This window comes from Pelobates fuscus, chromosome 5, assembly GCF_036172605.1.
Source record: "Pelobates fuscus isolate aPelFus1 chromosome 5, aPelFus1.pri, whole genome shotgun sequence".
Classification (NCBI taxonomy): Eukaryota; Metazoa; Chordata; class Amphibia; order Anura; family Pelobatidae; genus Pelobates; species Pelobates fuscus.
This window is the reverse complement of record NC_086321.1, coordinates 238,493,344-238,509,883: the sequence shown is the minus strand read 5'-3', so window position 1 is coordinate 238,509,883 and position 16,540 is coordinate 238,493,344. Positions and strand designations below refer to the sequence as shown.

The 16,540-nt window shown below is 35.6% G+C and overlaps 1 protein-coding gene across 7 annotated transcripts in view; it reads left to right on the top strand.

Moving 5' to 3' along the window:
- NFIB (nuclear factor I B) overlaps positions 1–14,510 on the top strand; it is a 414,175-nt gene extending 399,665 nt beyond the window's left edge. For 6 of the 7 annotated variants that reach the window (XM_063455150.1, XM_063455155.1, XM_063455153.1 and 3 more), the window contains one exon: positions 12,188–14,510. In XM_063455150.1, the coding sequence (XP_063311220.1) occupies positions 12,188–12,317 (130 nt within the window). In that variant the 3' untranslated portion in view covers positions 12,318–14,510. The remainder of the gene's footprint in view (positions 1–12,187) is intronic. The other variant, XM_063455157.1, reaches the window with a different exon arrangement.
- The last annotated feature ends 2,030 nt before the right edge of the window (positions 14,511–16,540 follow it).

Sequence of the window (16,540 nt, the reverse complement as noted above, 5' to 3'; positions counted from 1 at the left end):
TGTGCATGCTAAGTGCTGTAAACATCCTGGGAACTGAGGGAGGGGCCCTGCAGGCATGATAGGAGGAAACCCTGCCAGAACTCCGCCCAGGAAGAGGTAAGGGGAAGGCATTGAGTTCCGGCATGTGTGCTAGATGTGTCTCTGCGGCACACACAAATAATGAATACAGCGGGATAATCAATCTGACTCCACTCTGCCCCTTATTGAGGTTACTGGCCGATCAGTGAGGTAATATAATTGCTATTTAGTATATTGACGAATTGGCAATATACTAAATAACAGTTTTGCAAGGGGAGGCAGTCCTGTCAGCAGGGATCCACAGAGCAGCAAGGCCCCCTCGTGTGATGGTTCCGCCACTGCTCTCAGCCAATCAAAATGCTTTCCCATAGGATTGGCTCAGACTGTCAAGTAGGCAGATTAGGGGAAAGCCAGCAGAAGTCTAACACAGCCCTGGCCAATCAGCATCTCCTCATGCAGCACTGCCCAGGAAGCACCTCTAGCAGGCATCTGTGGACTGGCGACTGGAGGTGTCCCTAGGGTGTAATGTAAACACTGAATTTTCTCTGAAAAAACTGTGTTTACAGCAAAAAGCCTGAAGGTAATGATTCTACTCACCAGAACAAATACAATATGCTGTAGTTGTCTGGTGACTATAGTGTATCTTCAATTCTTCATTAGTGCTGCAGTAGTTTGCCATTATCAGTGTAGTCCAACCTCCCACTCTTTTATATCATATCTGCCTCAGTCTCTTATTTTTGTTTTGCTGCAGCATGTGCATGCAGTTGTACATACACCAGCTCTTAAATGTAATGTGTAGGCTCTTATAGCTTTCTATAGGAGCATCACAGACACATGCATATTGTAACACAGTATTTTCATTCATTAAAAAAATGAATAAAACTACTCAGCAAATTAATTGCACAGCCGGTGCTATTAATTTGTCAGATAGTTGCATAATTTTTTTTATTTTTTTGAGGGCTTGGTCCCTTTGGCATCCACCCATAACCAGCCGTGACTGGGTTCTGTACGGACTAATCATAATTATAATATGAAAGAAATTTCCAATACAACAATGAAACATCAGTATATTGTAAACGTGAACAATTTTGCTGTATTTTAGCCTTTCATCCTTGTTACAGCATCTATAGCTAGCTGTGGTTTGGTTCTTTCTAAAGAAGTAATAAAACAAACCTTTTGGTGTCTACCCAAGCTAGAACAGAGGTTGACTTTTCCCTAAACTCCAATGTTAAATTACCCAAGTGAATGCGCTGGGTCAGCATTTCCTGCTCTCAGTTTGTTATCTTGATACATGAGTACAGTACAGCAGCTGGATTGTTCCTGAGATTCCTGAGGGGAGCTGTATTCTCTGAGAGCTGTTGAATTTCCTTCACAGTCTTAAGCAAGAATAGGAGGTAGCAAGGGCAGCGAAAATTCTCTGCTCTCTTTACGTATTAAATTCTTGCCCTGAAGCGTGCAACTTGGAGCCCAATAAATGGTTGATTAAAAAAAAACACGAGATTGTAAATCACTGGCACAAACACTGAGTTGTTAAACTTTAAATGTCTATGCTTTAAGTACAAAGTTCAATTCTTTTCAAAATCTGTTTGTTTGTTTTTTACTTTTAATGACTTAAATCCACACTTAATAGGATTTTTGCAATACATATTTGTGGCATAGATCACTGACACTGGTGAAATGGCTCAACATAGTAATCCTTTATCAACTAGCAACGTGCCTTTTTCCTAATCAGGGCTCTGAGAGGTCTTATAAATAATACTAGGCCTTCAATAGACAATGCTTACTTCTCAAGGATCCATTCTGAAGAGTTTGACTTTTCACTGGCCAAACCCCCGTGCTTCATTCACAGGAAATGGATCAGTAATCCATTAAAATGCCATTAAATAATCTAATTTAAGACATAATCTCTAAATTACCCAAGCCCCACACTTGAATCATGTCTAAGAGAAATAAAAGGGGGGATGTAAGTTTATGTTTAAATCGATAGGAGTAGGCGAAGCGTGAAGAAGGCTGTTTGTTTTGTTTTGTTTTTTTTCTGGGATTTTTTTTTTTTTTTTTTAATGTAACTGTGATCACGTCTCCGGCCGTCTGGTAACCAGGAGAAACCAGACATGATGTAATTCCAGATTGAACTTGAACTTCAGGGACTTAGAATGTGGGGCAGTGGGAACAATGGGCCATAGGAATCAATAATGTCCATTTAGCAGACAACCATGTTGGGAACTCAGTGTTAACATTTATGGGAGAGACACAGCAGGATTTGCTGTGTGACCAGAATGAGAGGGCCCAGATACAAGATGTTGAAAGTAAAGAAAACTACTTTTTTTTTTTTTTGTTCTAGCTAATGTTTTTTTCTTTTTCTGCCTCATTCTCTGTGAGCGGGGCTCTGCAGATTTCAGCAGGATTAAAATAAAAAAGTTCTCTCTGCAGAAAACTAGTTGCCTGCTCTAAGCACTCTTTGTTCACTTAGGTAGTACAAAGTTAATCTTACGTTTCCTGTCAAATGATTTTTGGCAGAACTGCTGAGGAGGGAGGATCATCTGGTCTATAAACTCCCAAGTGGGTAAAATGTACCTTTAAACTTTCCAAGTGATAAGTGGGATGCCTATTTTATACTATACCTCAGAGACTCTTAGTTTGCAAAAATGTATAGCACCCATACCAACTTATTTCATTTTGCCCACATATGATCTAATGCCCTCCAAATGTGATCTTTCGGGGGTCTTAACATCTAATATCTATACTTATTTATTATTGAATGAAACCAAGAGGGCTGCACTCACCTGAACATGCATACATTATAGGGAGCTGCTGGGGCCAAAATATACAACATGCAAAATACACAATCCAATGCACTCGCTTATTCACTAAACAATTAAAATTGAATAAGAAATAATAAGAAATACATGCAAATATATAAATAATGAGCCATGTTTTGTACTAAGTAATATTAGAATTTAACATTTAAAAAAGCAGACACCAGTTATGAGTTTATAACCAGAGAGAAAAGTTTGTCCTAACCAATATAGCTATTTTTGTTGATGCAAGCACAGACCGCAAAGAAAACAAGTATTATTTAACTAAAAACAATTATTAAAGAGGAAAACATGGGGAAATATATCTAATGCATACAAAATTTATCTATTGTATAACATTTTCATCAATTTTCAGACTAAGAATATTTGTAAAATGTACTGTAATGTAACATTTGTTTTATTGGGTAATAATTGTGTTAGATGTAAATGTACTCAATATGGGAAATATGAAGTCATAAAGAGTTTATTTATTTCATAGCATGTTTTGATAACAAAAGTTATTGAGGATTCTAATTTACTTCATATTAACATTAAAGGGCATCATAACATAGTTACATAGCTGAAAAGAGACTTGCGTCCATCAAGTTCAGCCTTCCTCACATTTGTTTTTTGCTGTTGATCCCAAAGAAGGCAAAAAACCCAGTTTGAAGCACTTACAATTTTGCAACAAGCTAGGAAAAAAAATCCTTCTTGACCCCAGAATTGCAGTCAGATTTATCCTTGGATCAAGCAGTTATTACCCAACATAGAAAGATTATATCCTAGACTATGATGCCAGAAGTACAATAGCCCAGTTCCCTGGTAATAGGGTAAACCATTTAGCAATGGTTTGCCCCCTTAACTAGGCAACCGCTAGACTCCGATGCTCCATGGTGGCCCAGTGATGCGTTCCGGCCTATTATGTGTTTGTATTTAAAAGTAAAATCATAAAAAATATACAGTGATAGAACCAAATGTTAAAGGGACACTCCACCCATCAAAACAACTTTACCACAAAGGGATACTTTAGGCACCAAAACAACTTTATCTCAATGAAGCAGTTTCTGTGTATAGAACATGCCTCTGAAGTCTTACTGCTAAATTCATTTAAGATTTATATAACTTTTGTTTCTGTTTATGCAGCGCTAGCCACACCTCCCCTGGCTATGATTGGCACAGCCTGCATTGAAAAAAAATAGTTTCATTTTTATTTACATGTTAGCTTACTTTAAAAAAATGTTATTTCCTGCTCTGGAAATTGAACTTTAATTACATACAGGAGGCTCCAGCAGGGTCTGTCAAGCTATTAACAGAGCAGGGGATAAGACATTCTAAATGAAAAATAATTTGCAATTAGGAAGTGTAAACATTAGATGACTCTTTACCGGGAGTGTTTAGGAAGGCTGGGTAAGTCACGTGAAGGGTGGTATGATTAGGGCTGCATGAAGTGACTGCAAAGTGATTTAACTCCTAAATGGCAGAGAATTGAGTAGTGAGACTTAAGGGGCATGATCTATAAATGGTGACTGTAGTGTCAATTTAATTATCTGCCATTTAGGAGTTAAATCACTTTTGTTTCTGTTTATGCTGCCCTAGTCACTCCCATCTCCCTGCTTTGACTTACACAGCTCGCATGAAACAAATTGGTTTCAGAATTTTTCTTAAAGGGACAATCTAAGCACCATATCAACTTTAGCTTAATGAAGCAATTTCAGTGTATATATCATGCCCCTGCAGTCTTACTGCTCACTTGTCTGCCATTTAGAAGTTAGATTACTTTTTACTTTTGTCACAGCGATCACATGACTTGGATGGGCAGGAATGGCTGGAGGGGGACTTCCTGAATTCTATAGTAATAACAGTTTTTGTAATTACAATGTAATTTAAAACTAAAAGAACACAGACTGATTTTTAAACACATTTATTGAATATTAAAGACACAACTTTAAGTATTCTCTGACTATTATTGCTGTGGAACTCTATTATACACTCAGATTTACCAAAAATTTTAAATTACTACAACAAAAGGTACATTAGGATAGAAAAGAGGGACACTGGCATTTGTATCACTTCTGAAGTATATAAAAATATATTGTAGGAACAAAGCTTAGATATATTTGACCGGTCCAGAAACAATTCCTATCCAAAGCAAAATGATTTGTAGGTATGAGGAAAAAAAAAATTAAAACTTCCCAAGCATGTGTTTCTAACAAGTCTTGATTAACCCCCTAAGGACGGCAGGCGTGCTATGCCGTCCTTGGGGACCCGGCTCTAAACGCCGAAGGGCGGCATAGCAGCTTGCGAGGACCTCTCGATCACATGGACGGAATAGCCGTCCATAGCAGTGCCAGCAGGGGGAGTGCCTGGAATGACAGGTAGTCCCCCTGCTGCCTGACATAAAGTTAAATAAAGTATTAAAACAGTTTAAAATGAAATAAAATATACTTAGATCATATATATATATATATTATGTATATGATCTAAGTATATATATATATAAATATATACACAAACACTGTCTAACTATTTTAATATTAATATAGATATATATATATATAAATATCAAAATACATGTAGAATGAGATTAATTAAATATATATAAATAATATATATATATATATATTTATATAAAAAATATAAAATGAATAAATATATAAATACGTTAAAAATGAAAAAAAATTAAATATATCACTATGTGTCATTTCATTCTAACTGTATTTTGATATTAACCCCTTAAGACCGCAGCCAAATGTACATGTTGTGAACAGAACAAAACGTAAACAAAACCTGGCATTTGCGCTATATGTCTGTCCAACCGTAATTCACCTCTTTCATATTAAATGCATCCCCCGTTATTATATATCATTTTATTCAGGGGAAACAGGGCTTTCATTTAACATCAAATATTTGGGTATGGAACATAATTTAATATAAAAAAAATATAAAAAATGGGAGAAAAAAAATATTATTTTTAATTTCTTTTAGTTCTACGTGACATTTTAACTGTGGATGTCAAAATACTGTTTGCTTTTACTGCAATACAATACACATATTTGTATTCAGCGATGTCTCACGTGTAAAACAGTACCCCCTATGTACAGGTTTTATGGTGTTTTGGGAAGTTACAGGGTCAAATATAGCAGGTTACATTTGAAATTGAAATTCGCCAGATTGGTTACGTTGCCTTTGAGACTGTATAGTAGCCCAGCAATTAAATTTACACCCATAATGGCATACCATTTGCAATAGTAGACAACCCAAGGTATTGCAAATGGGGTATGTCCAGTCTTTTTTAGTAGCCATTTGGTCACAAACACTGGCCAAAGTTAGCGTTAGTATTTGTTTGTGTGTGAAAAATGCAAAAAACGCCAATTTTGGCCAGTGTTTGTGACTAAGTGGCTACTAAAAAAGTCTGGACATACCCCATTTGCAATACCTTGGGTTGTCTACTATTGAAAATGGTATGCCATCATAGGGGTAATTTTAATTCTTGGGCTACCATAGGGTCACAAAGGCAACGTAAGCAATCCGGCGAATTTTAATGTGAAAAAAATGAAACACAAGCCTTATATTTGACGCTGTAACTTTTGAAAACACCATAAAACCTGTACATGTGGGGTACTGTTCTACTCGGGAGACTTCGCTCAACACAAATATTTGTGTTTCAAAACAGTAAAAAGTATAGCAGCAATAATATCGTCCGTGTAAGCTGTTTGTGCGTGAAAAATGCAGAAAACGTCACTTTTACTGGCGATATCATCATTGTAATACATTTGACTGTTTTGAAACACTAATATTTGTGTTCAGCGAAGTCTCCCGAGTAAAACAGTACCCCCCATACCCCCACATATGTGTATATATACGTATATATATATATAATTTTTAAAAAATAGTTTTATTTATATATAGGTAAATATATAGTGATGTATACATATATATTTATGTATATAGATATATATATTATTTCGTTCTACGTGTATTTTGATATAAATATATATATTAATATCACAATACAGTTAGAACGAAATAACACACATCTATATATTTTTTAATTATTTATTTTTAAATATTTTTTTTATTTTATTTTTTTACGTATTTACATATTTTTTTATATTATATATAAATATATATATATAACAATAATTATATATATATATTTAATCAGTATCAGTCTACGTGTAATTTGATATTAATATATATATATATATATACATATATATATATTAATATTTAAATACACTTCGTGTATGTGTAAATGTGTGTGTGTGTGTGTATGTGTATATATATATATATATACTTAGATCATATATATATAATATATATGATCTAAGTATATTTTTTTGTAACTGTAATTTTTTAAATTTATTTTTTAACTAATATTTTATTTTTTTCACAGGAGAGGGGCAGAGACAGTGTCAGCCAGTGATTTCACATCACTGGCTGACACACAGGATCAGTGATCACAGTGACTGCCTGTCACTGTGATCACCTCCTGCAGATTGGGTAATTGATCACAGGGGGGAGTGCCTGGGTGTTACAAGCACTCCCCCCTTCCAATCTGCAGGGGGATCATTGTGCCAGTTACATGTGTCAGCCTATAGGCTGACACATGTAACACTGATCGCAGTGACAGGCTGTCACTGCGATCAGAGTGCTCTGAGATCGCAGTGACAGCTTGTCACTGCGATCTCAGACTTAGCAGATCGCGGTCACTGACCCCAGGGGGACTGCCTGGGGGGCCAGGTAAGTCCCCCGACCGCGATCTGCACAAGGGGAAAGCCACCGGCCACGTGTGTCAGCAGATTTGAAATCGGCTGACACACGCTGAATACTGATCGCAGTGACAACCTGTCACTGCGATCAGAGACTGCAGATCGCGGTCACCGGCCACAGGGCCCCCCCGACCGCGATCTGCAGCGAGCGATTAGCGCCGCCCATGTGGGCGGCCATTATAGCGAGGACGTACAATTACGCCCGCCGGCGTTTAGAGCCGGCTCCTGCAGGGCGTAATAGTACGTCCTCTGGATTTAAGGGGTTAATATATATTCATTTCAAAATACACTTAGAGCAAAATAATATATATATATATATATATATGCATATATCACTATATATATATAACTATATATAAATAAAAATAATTTGAAAATATATATATATTATATATTACATAATCAAGTCATTTTTTTAATTACAATTTGCGGGACCTACCTGATAACCCAGGCAGAAAGTCCAGAGAATTTAATTTGGTAGCAATATATTTAACCCTGTATCTTTCCAAGACACCATTAAACCTACACATGTTTTACTCGGGAGACTTCGCTGAACACAAATATTAGTGTTTCAAAACAGTAAAATGTATTACAAGGATGATATCATCAGTGAAAGTGGCGTGTTTTGCATTTTTCACACATATACGGAACTTACACTGATGATATAATTGTTTGTGTTCAGCGAAGTCTCCTGAGTATAACATAACCCTTCATGTACATGTTTTATGGTGTTTTCAAAAGTTACAGAGTCAAATATAAGGTTTGTGTTCAGTTTTTTCACATTGTAATTCGCCAGATAGGTTACCTTGCTTTTGAGACCATATGGTAGCCCAGGAATTAAAATTACTCCCATGATGGCATACCATTTGCAAAAGTAGACAACCCACGGTATTGCAAATGCGGTATTTCCAGTCATTTTTAATAATCAATTAGTCACAAACACTGGCCAAAATTAGCGTTAGTATTTGTTTGTGTGTGAAAAATGCAAAAAATGCCAATTTTGGCCAGTTCACATTAGTTTTTTGCATTTTTCACACACAAACAAATAGTAACGCTAACTTTGGCCAGTGTTTGTGACTGAGTGGCTACTAAAAAAATACTGGACATACCCCATTAGCAATACCTTGGGTTGTCTATTATTGCAAATGGTATGCCATCATGGGGTTCATTCTCATTCCTGGGCTGCCATGCGGTCTCAAAGGCGAAGTAACCAATCTTGCGAATTTGAATGCGAAAAAACTTAAAAATTTAACATAGAAACATAGAATATGATGGCAGATAAGAACCGTTCTGGCCATCAAGTCTGCCCAAACATGCTATGTTTGACCCCGTAACTTCCCAAAACACCATAAAACCTGTACATAGGGGGTACTGTTTTACACGTGAAACATCTTAGAATACAAATATGTGTATTTTATTGCAGTAAAAGCTAACGGTATTATGACATTCACAGTTAAAATATCAGGCAGAACAAATTTTTTTTTAAAAATCCTAAATTTCTCACATTTTTTAAAATATTTTTTTCATATTAAATAATGTTTCATAGCTAAATATTTGATGTTAAATGAAAGCCCTGTTTCTCCTGAATAAAATTATATATAATAAGTGTGGGTGCAATTAATGTGAAAGAGGTGAATTACGGTTGAACAGACATATAGTCAAATTCCAAGTTTTGTTTACGTTTTATTTTTATCAAAACGTGTACATTTGGCTCAGTCCTTAAGGCGTTAAGCTGATTCGGCAATGTAGTCATCTGTTTGCTTATTTTCTTATTTCTAAATAACAATTCTAATACCCTCAGCAGAATACAGATGGATGTTTTCATCCTGGTTAGGAACCGCCATTCGTGACTGCTTAATCAAAAGTTTTTTGTGAACTGATATAGAAAGGATTAACCACCTCCCTTTTCTCACTGATTGTTCATTAGGAATTTTATGACAAATACAAACAATGAAATTATGGCCGCAGAATACAACTGAGAATTAATGAATGCAACATGCTCCAGCAGGAAGAATAACAAGCATCTTCAGTGGAAAAGTGTCCCAGGAAGGGTCTAGATGTAGTGAACAAAACTAAAACTAAACTTAATTCTTGACACTGTTACCTTGATAAAAACTATTCATATTTGCTTAGAAAACAAACAGTACTTGTTGTACTGCTGAACTCATGCTTTTGATAGAACTGAATGTCTTCTGCCAATACCCAAAGTATGTTCCATTCAGAACTGAACAACTGTGACCTATTGCGTCCACACAGAATAATGGCTTTTGAATTTGTAGTACAACAGCTATTCAGCATAGTTGTAAAGCCTGCCTTATAGATATCATACATAGTTTACGATGCACCTGTATACAACTGGTAAAATTTAAAATGCCCTGATCCAATGTCTGGTTAGGATGTTAAAGAAATGCATTAAAGGGACTTTTCATTGGCAGTGCCCCTCTCCCTCCCATCCCATGTTGCTGAAGGGGTTAAAGCCCCTTCATTGACTTACCTGAATCCAGCGCCAATGTCCCTCGGCGCTCGGTCAGGCTCTGCCCACGCTCCTCCCCCGCCGACCTAATGCGCATGCGTGGCAATGGCGCGCGCGCTTTACACCTCCCCTTAGAAAATAATTATTCAATGCTTTCCTATGTGGATTCTGGCAACGCTGGAGGTCCTCATGCATAGCGTAAGGATGTCCAGCGTAGTTTCAAACACTTTTCGTGTTCTAAGAACACGTAGATCCCTCTAGTGGCTGTCTGATAGACAGCCACTAGAGGAGGACCTAACCCTGCAAGGTAATTATTGCAGTTTATAAAAACTGCAATAATTAAACTTGCAAGGTTAAGGGTGGGTGGTGGGAGTTGGCACCCAGACCACTCCAATGGGCAGAAGTGGTCTGGGTGCCTGAAATGTGTCCCATCAAGTACATTGACAGCGATTTCATTAACAGAACAAATAGGATTTGTTATGGTGCCAGGAGGTTCTCGGTGCTGGTTTACCTTTACAGGGGAATACCAGGGAATTTAGCTACAAAAGTGATCAACAAATATTTTTCTGTGCCATGGAAAGACCATTACCTTTTGTTTCGCCCTACATGCAAACCCACGCACATACTCGAATGGCAAATAAGGAGTACAAAAATATAAAATAAAACAAGCCCAAAACTGCTCTATTTTATTGGTCAGTAATGAGTGAAGAAATAAGTATTGTGGGGGTGCATAGTTGGAACAGTCAGATACACCAGTACAATTGTAGCCCCGATGTAAACACTGCCAGTTAATACAGTTAAAGTCACACACCAGCATAACAAATTCTGATAGCATTTGCAGACTGGTGGAAACACTGCTAATGTAAGCCTAAAATGTCATCTTTTTGTTTAAAACAAGTGGGAAAAAATATATTTTATGCATCACAGAAACACGATAGCTTTTAGAAATGACAATGCATTATCCCATATTAATAATGTTTTTTTGTTATATTAATGTAGCAGTCTTGTATGGATTTGTATTATTTATTTCAGTGATTTATTGTTTTATGATCATTTTATGGGAAGTCTGACAATCCTTGATTAACTGTACTGATTCTGTTGTCCATAGCTATTGATCTGTACATTTAATTTTCAAGGTCGCATGAGATGTGCAGTTTTGCATTCGGTTGTCCTTATATTTGCACTCTGCCCTTTTCTTATATTTTGAGGCTAAACTATGGTTCTGCACTGCATGTAACATTTTATATCTGTTTCACACAAATATGCACAAAGATAATTTTTTTTTAACCAACTCTAACATACATCTCTTTTTACAACACACATAGTTTTGACATACTCTGATATTAATAAGCTCTTCTTCAAACGCAGATTCAACGTGTCTCATCAAAACACACAGATATTCAGTACAGAACAAGTTAATTCTAGGGGGAGTAATGGTTATTTAGAAACAGAGAGTATGAAATGGGCTCTTGTGTTTTTCTTTATGTAGAACCCATTTCAGCAAAGAAGCATAATTGATTACATCAGTTAATATTAAAGCATGTCTCTGCCCATCTACATCATCAGCTATGCTGTAAATCCATAAGAATTGTTCCTGTCATATGAGAGAGTTGTTTTATTTGGTAAGCTAATATGCTAGTTTAGCTGTGGTGTGGGGCTCAAATACACTGCCCTAATGTTTCAAGTAGAAAGTCACATCAATTGGCCCACCAGCAACTGGTGCGTTCAGAATATGAAATCAATCATAACGTAAAACATGCTGAGTTCTACTGTTAACCAGCGGCTTTCAGTAGTTACCTGAATGCTCTGGTTAACCTGTATGCCACTAATTATATTTAACCAATCCAAAAATATTTTTGTACAGGTATTTGTGAAACATTGTTAACCCCTTTGTTTCATTTGGTGATATGCATTGTGTACTTAAAAACAAATTATTTAATAGTGCAAATATTCATCATAAAATGTATTATGGAACTAAAAGAGATGTGTTTATGTATTGCAATTCAGACACATATAAAGTTAACATTCTCTTTAAAATGACTCATGCATGTTTCATCTGAACTATTTAAAATTGTAAATGCTGAATTAACTTTTTTCTCTTTTTTTGTTTTGTTTTGTTTCTTTCGCAGTCCTGGTACCTGGGCTAGTTTGGTTCCTTTTCAAGTATCAAACAGGACATCAATCCTGCCAAGCAATGTCCAAAATTATGGATTAAATATCATTGGAGAACCCTTTCTTCAAGCAGAGACAAGTAACTGAGGAGAAAAAAAATAAACTAAACATAGAGAAGAAAGGATAACAGGACAAAAACATTGAAAGAAAAAAAAAACTTAAGAAAGAGAAGATAAACTGACCAGCATTTACAGCACTTACAATCACTGATTCCTTTAACCTTTTTAGTACTTTCAGGGCCTGTGAAACATTGCAAAGCATATTTCTTCCAGGACTCCTGGGCACATAAGGGGTTAAGGCCGAAGCAGTCGTGACACTGAAAGGGTGGCTAATATATTTCACGGATGGGTAGAATGCAACTCCTGCTAAACTAGCCTTTGTTATCTGATGTCCTCTGGGTAATAGGCGCTCTTTCTCCACGACAATATATTTTATATGACTTTTCTAGATGCCTTAATAATTGCATGATAAGCTAGTCCTGTTTGGTTTTAGTCTTCTTGTTGTTTACGCATGGGAACACTATTCCCAGTTTACTCACGAAACAAAGGCTGTGAGGTAGCAATTAAGCTGCAAAAATAGGGCCCAAAGGCTTCCCCTATCACCAATCTGCTTGTTTATTTTGGTTGTCATATTTTACAGCTTGTGAAGGGTAATGGCATGCCCTTTAAACACTTATATTAGTCAGAAAGAGATATAACTGTAAAAATCCCAGTATATATAAACCTAACTTTTTCTTTTTTTCTTTTTTTTTTTGGCATGCTACCTAGTTGGCATTGTCCGAGGAAGCGTTGTACGCATCATGTTCTTACTGTAAACTTGCCTTTGTACTGGGTATAAAGGTACCAGCTCAAAATTAAATGAAAAATAAGAAGATAGAACACATGCCCACAACAAAATAGTACATTGGCAAGTACTATTAAAATAATAAGAAAGTACTTTATGGGGCATAATTATTACTAGTCATTTAGCCCTCTGACTCTAAACAGCAGGGCCCAGTAAAGCTAACACTTTTTCCAATGCCAGAGGTAACTTCTGGATTTTTCTGTGTGCTCCAGCAAGCACTAATTGGTAAAAAAAAAAAAAAAAAAAAGGAAATTAATGTATTTCTATTCCCTCTGTTTATGAGGGTCTATTTAAAGAATTAAAAAAAAAATTAAAAGAAAAAAAAATGAAAGCGGCAAATCCAGAAAAAAACATTTATTCGAGAGAAATAAATAAAATAACACATAGCACTTATTGGTTAGGCTGCCACTATGAAGCTGAGAATTTTATTTATTTATACTTACCGGTCGCTTTGGGGGAAAGAGGTGGGAAACAGCACTACTAAGAGGATATATGGATGGCTCACGTTGACGTAAAGTTCACACTTTCAGTCTTCGTCATGGAAACAGCAGATACAAGGAGATCATTCCTTTCTCCCTGAAACTTGCATGGTGCTGTCAGTATTTTGTTCAAACACGTACATTGTCACAATGATATATAATGCGCATGACCCAGAAAATTACGCCTCTCTAATTCTTAAGAACGATAAAAAGAATAGTAATTAAGTAAACTTTCCAGTAGATATAATTTGCACGAAAATATAATGTCCACATTACGTGCCTTGCCTTAAATTTAAAAAAAAAAAAGTGACATCATTACACTTGTTTTGCTGCATTTATTATAATTTTAAATCTTTACCATTTTTATGACAAAAATATTTTGTACTCCAGAGGGGGGGGCGGGGGGGGGGGGGAAATAATATGTGACAACCTGGATTTTTTAGACAGTAATAACTTCTCACATTTATAAAGCATATCAAGGCTGTGTATAGTTGCCGCTTAAACAAAAAAAACAAAAACAAAAAAAAAACAACCCTGTAATCAACCAGCAATATTTTCAGTATTTTGGTGTTTTTTCTATTAACCTTTCATGTTTTTCATCTTCCAATTAATAAGGGGAAGGAGGGAGGGGTATAGATATGGGGTTTAAATTTTTATAAATTATGCAATACCAAGTTTTGCCTATGTAGGTTGTGCTTTTAGCAGTATTTGGTTATTTTAGGTAATTTCGCAGATAAGAAAATAAAAAACCATAAGAAAAGAACAAAAAAAAAAAAAAAAGGACCCAATAATTTAATGTATGCTTTTTCTTTTTCATTTTATTTCATTGACCAAAGTGCGTACTGCTATTTTTGCAGTGTGGTGAGGTCCTTTTGTGTACTGACATTTAGTGGGAAATATGTATATATACATATATATATATATATAGAGAGAGAGAGAGAGAGAGAGAGAGAGAGAGAGAGAGAGAGAGAGAGAGAGAGAGAGAGATGTATATATATATACACATATATATATATATATATGTATGTATATATATATATATGTATATATATATATATATACTCTCCAAAATTAGTACAATTGAAGGCTACTGTGAGCAGAACACCAGTAGCGTGGCCATGACTGCAAAATGACCCATTATGTTTACAGTTATTAGATGCGTAGCTTCCTGATAAATAATAAAGATATAATGTTACTTCTCATGGAATGCAAGTCAAATATCCGAATTTTTCCTTCAAATTTTGGAATCTGTTAATATTTAATTTGCCATTCTCAGGATGATCTGCCACCCAAATATTTATTTGTCCCTGCATAGTGCATTTCCCACCTTCTTTTCCAAGACATTTTATTTACAACTGTTGAATTTTCTATTCCTTATAGAAATTGAGAATTGCCATCAGCCACACAAGCGCTGCATGCACAATTTTCTGTAGACAATCTTCAACCCACTTGTTGAAGATTATGTGCTATATATTGTGTATAAAGGAAAGGCCATCGCTTATTGTATTTCAATTTTTGTCAAGGGGAGTTAAAGCAAATGTACATAAGAACTGCCATGACTCTTATACTGTTTGCCTGCAAACATCAGTATAAAATATATTAGTTTATATTTATTTATAAAGTACAAATGCACAAACACAACATACAAATTGTGAAATAACTAAAGAAAAAAAGATCCTTACAGTCTAGAGGCTAATATATAAGGTATATTCACGTATACCTGTCTCTGTCCCATTTTTACCATTCTGATTCACATGTCTTTATCGGATGACCACTACAGATCACATATATAATAGCTATACCCTGGCAGGCCTTTACATATCCTGTGCTACTCAGTTCACATAATACTTAGTTTTTATCTTTTGTGAGAAGCCATTTTATTCAATGTTAGGGAGGGATTCTTAAAGTTAAATTGTAAAATATTCCAGAGTTCACAGAACTGTAAAATGTTCCCAGTGTATCTGGCAGTATATTTTCCTATTCAGTGGATCCTTCCAGCAGTAACAGTTGTGCACTATGCAGAGGCAATAGTTAATTCCGTGGCATTAGCCGATCACTGTACAAGGCAGTAGCCGACTGGTTAATGAATGTCACCGAGTGCTGCTTATTTAATATGATTTTGTAACCCCCTAGTGTGAATTCATTCATCAGTTAAATATATGTAAGTGAAACACGGCAGCATTATTGTGGAACCCTGGTGACCACATCCTGATACAATTAAATTTATTATTGTTCTCACTGCCAATCACCTATTAATGAATAGATATCAACTGGGATTATATGGTGACTTCATTTGATTCACCCGCTGAGGCGGATCTCTCAAAATATTCAATAGCACAGCAGGAAGACCAACGCAAACATGAACTTGTGTGAACCACTACAATGATAATTATCCTTACATCAACATACTCATTAATCTCTCGCCTATACCACGGCTAGTTGTCAAGGACAATCAATATTACAAAATAACAGTACAGAGAAAAATCTAAACAGTCTGTTCTTGTAAGAACTCTGAATGATTTTATTCAGACATCATAGATTTAGAAATCACTATCATGTCCCCAGAATCATGTTGCAGTTTACATTGTTGTTGGTTTTTTTTTTTTTTTTTTTGTGGTTTATTTTTTTTTTTTGCACTTAATCCTTGTATTTATGATCAGTGTTAGTTATAGGAATTACAGCATTTTGTGCAGATCAAATGACGTTTATCAACTGAAAACATTTTGATCTTGCAATAATTGTGTGATATATGCTCAGATTTGAGAACGGTGGATTTATTATTTTATTCACTTATTTACCAGCTTGATCTCAAACCAGATTTGTTAACAACTCTTAAAGATAGGAAATTGTTTTGTCAAATCTAATTACACTTGACATAAATTGAAATATATGTTAAAGATAGTGCCTGATGCCCCTCCCATCATGATTCATAATTTAAATTTAGGAAGCCACTCCATCCTAAATGTACTGTCTAGGTTCTTACTATGA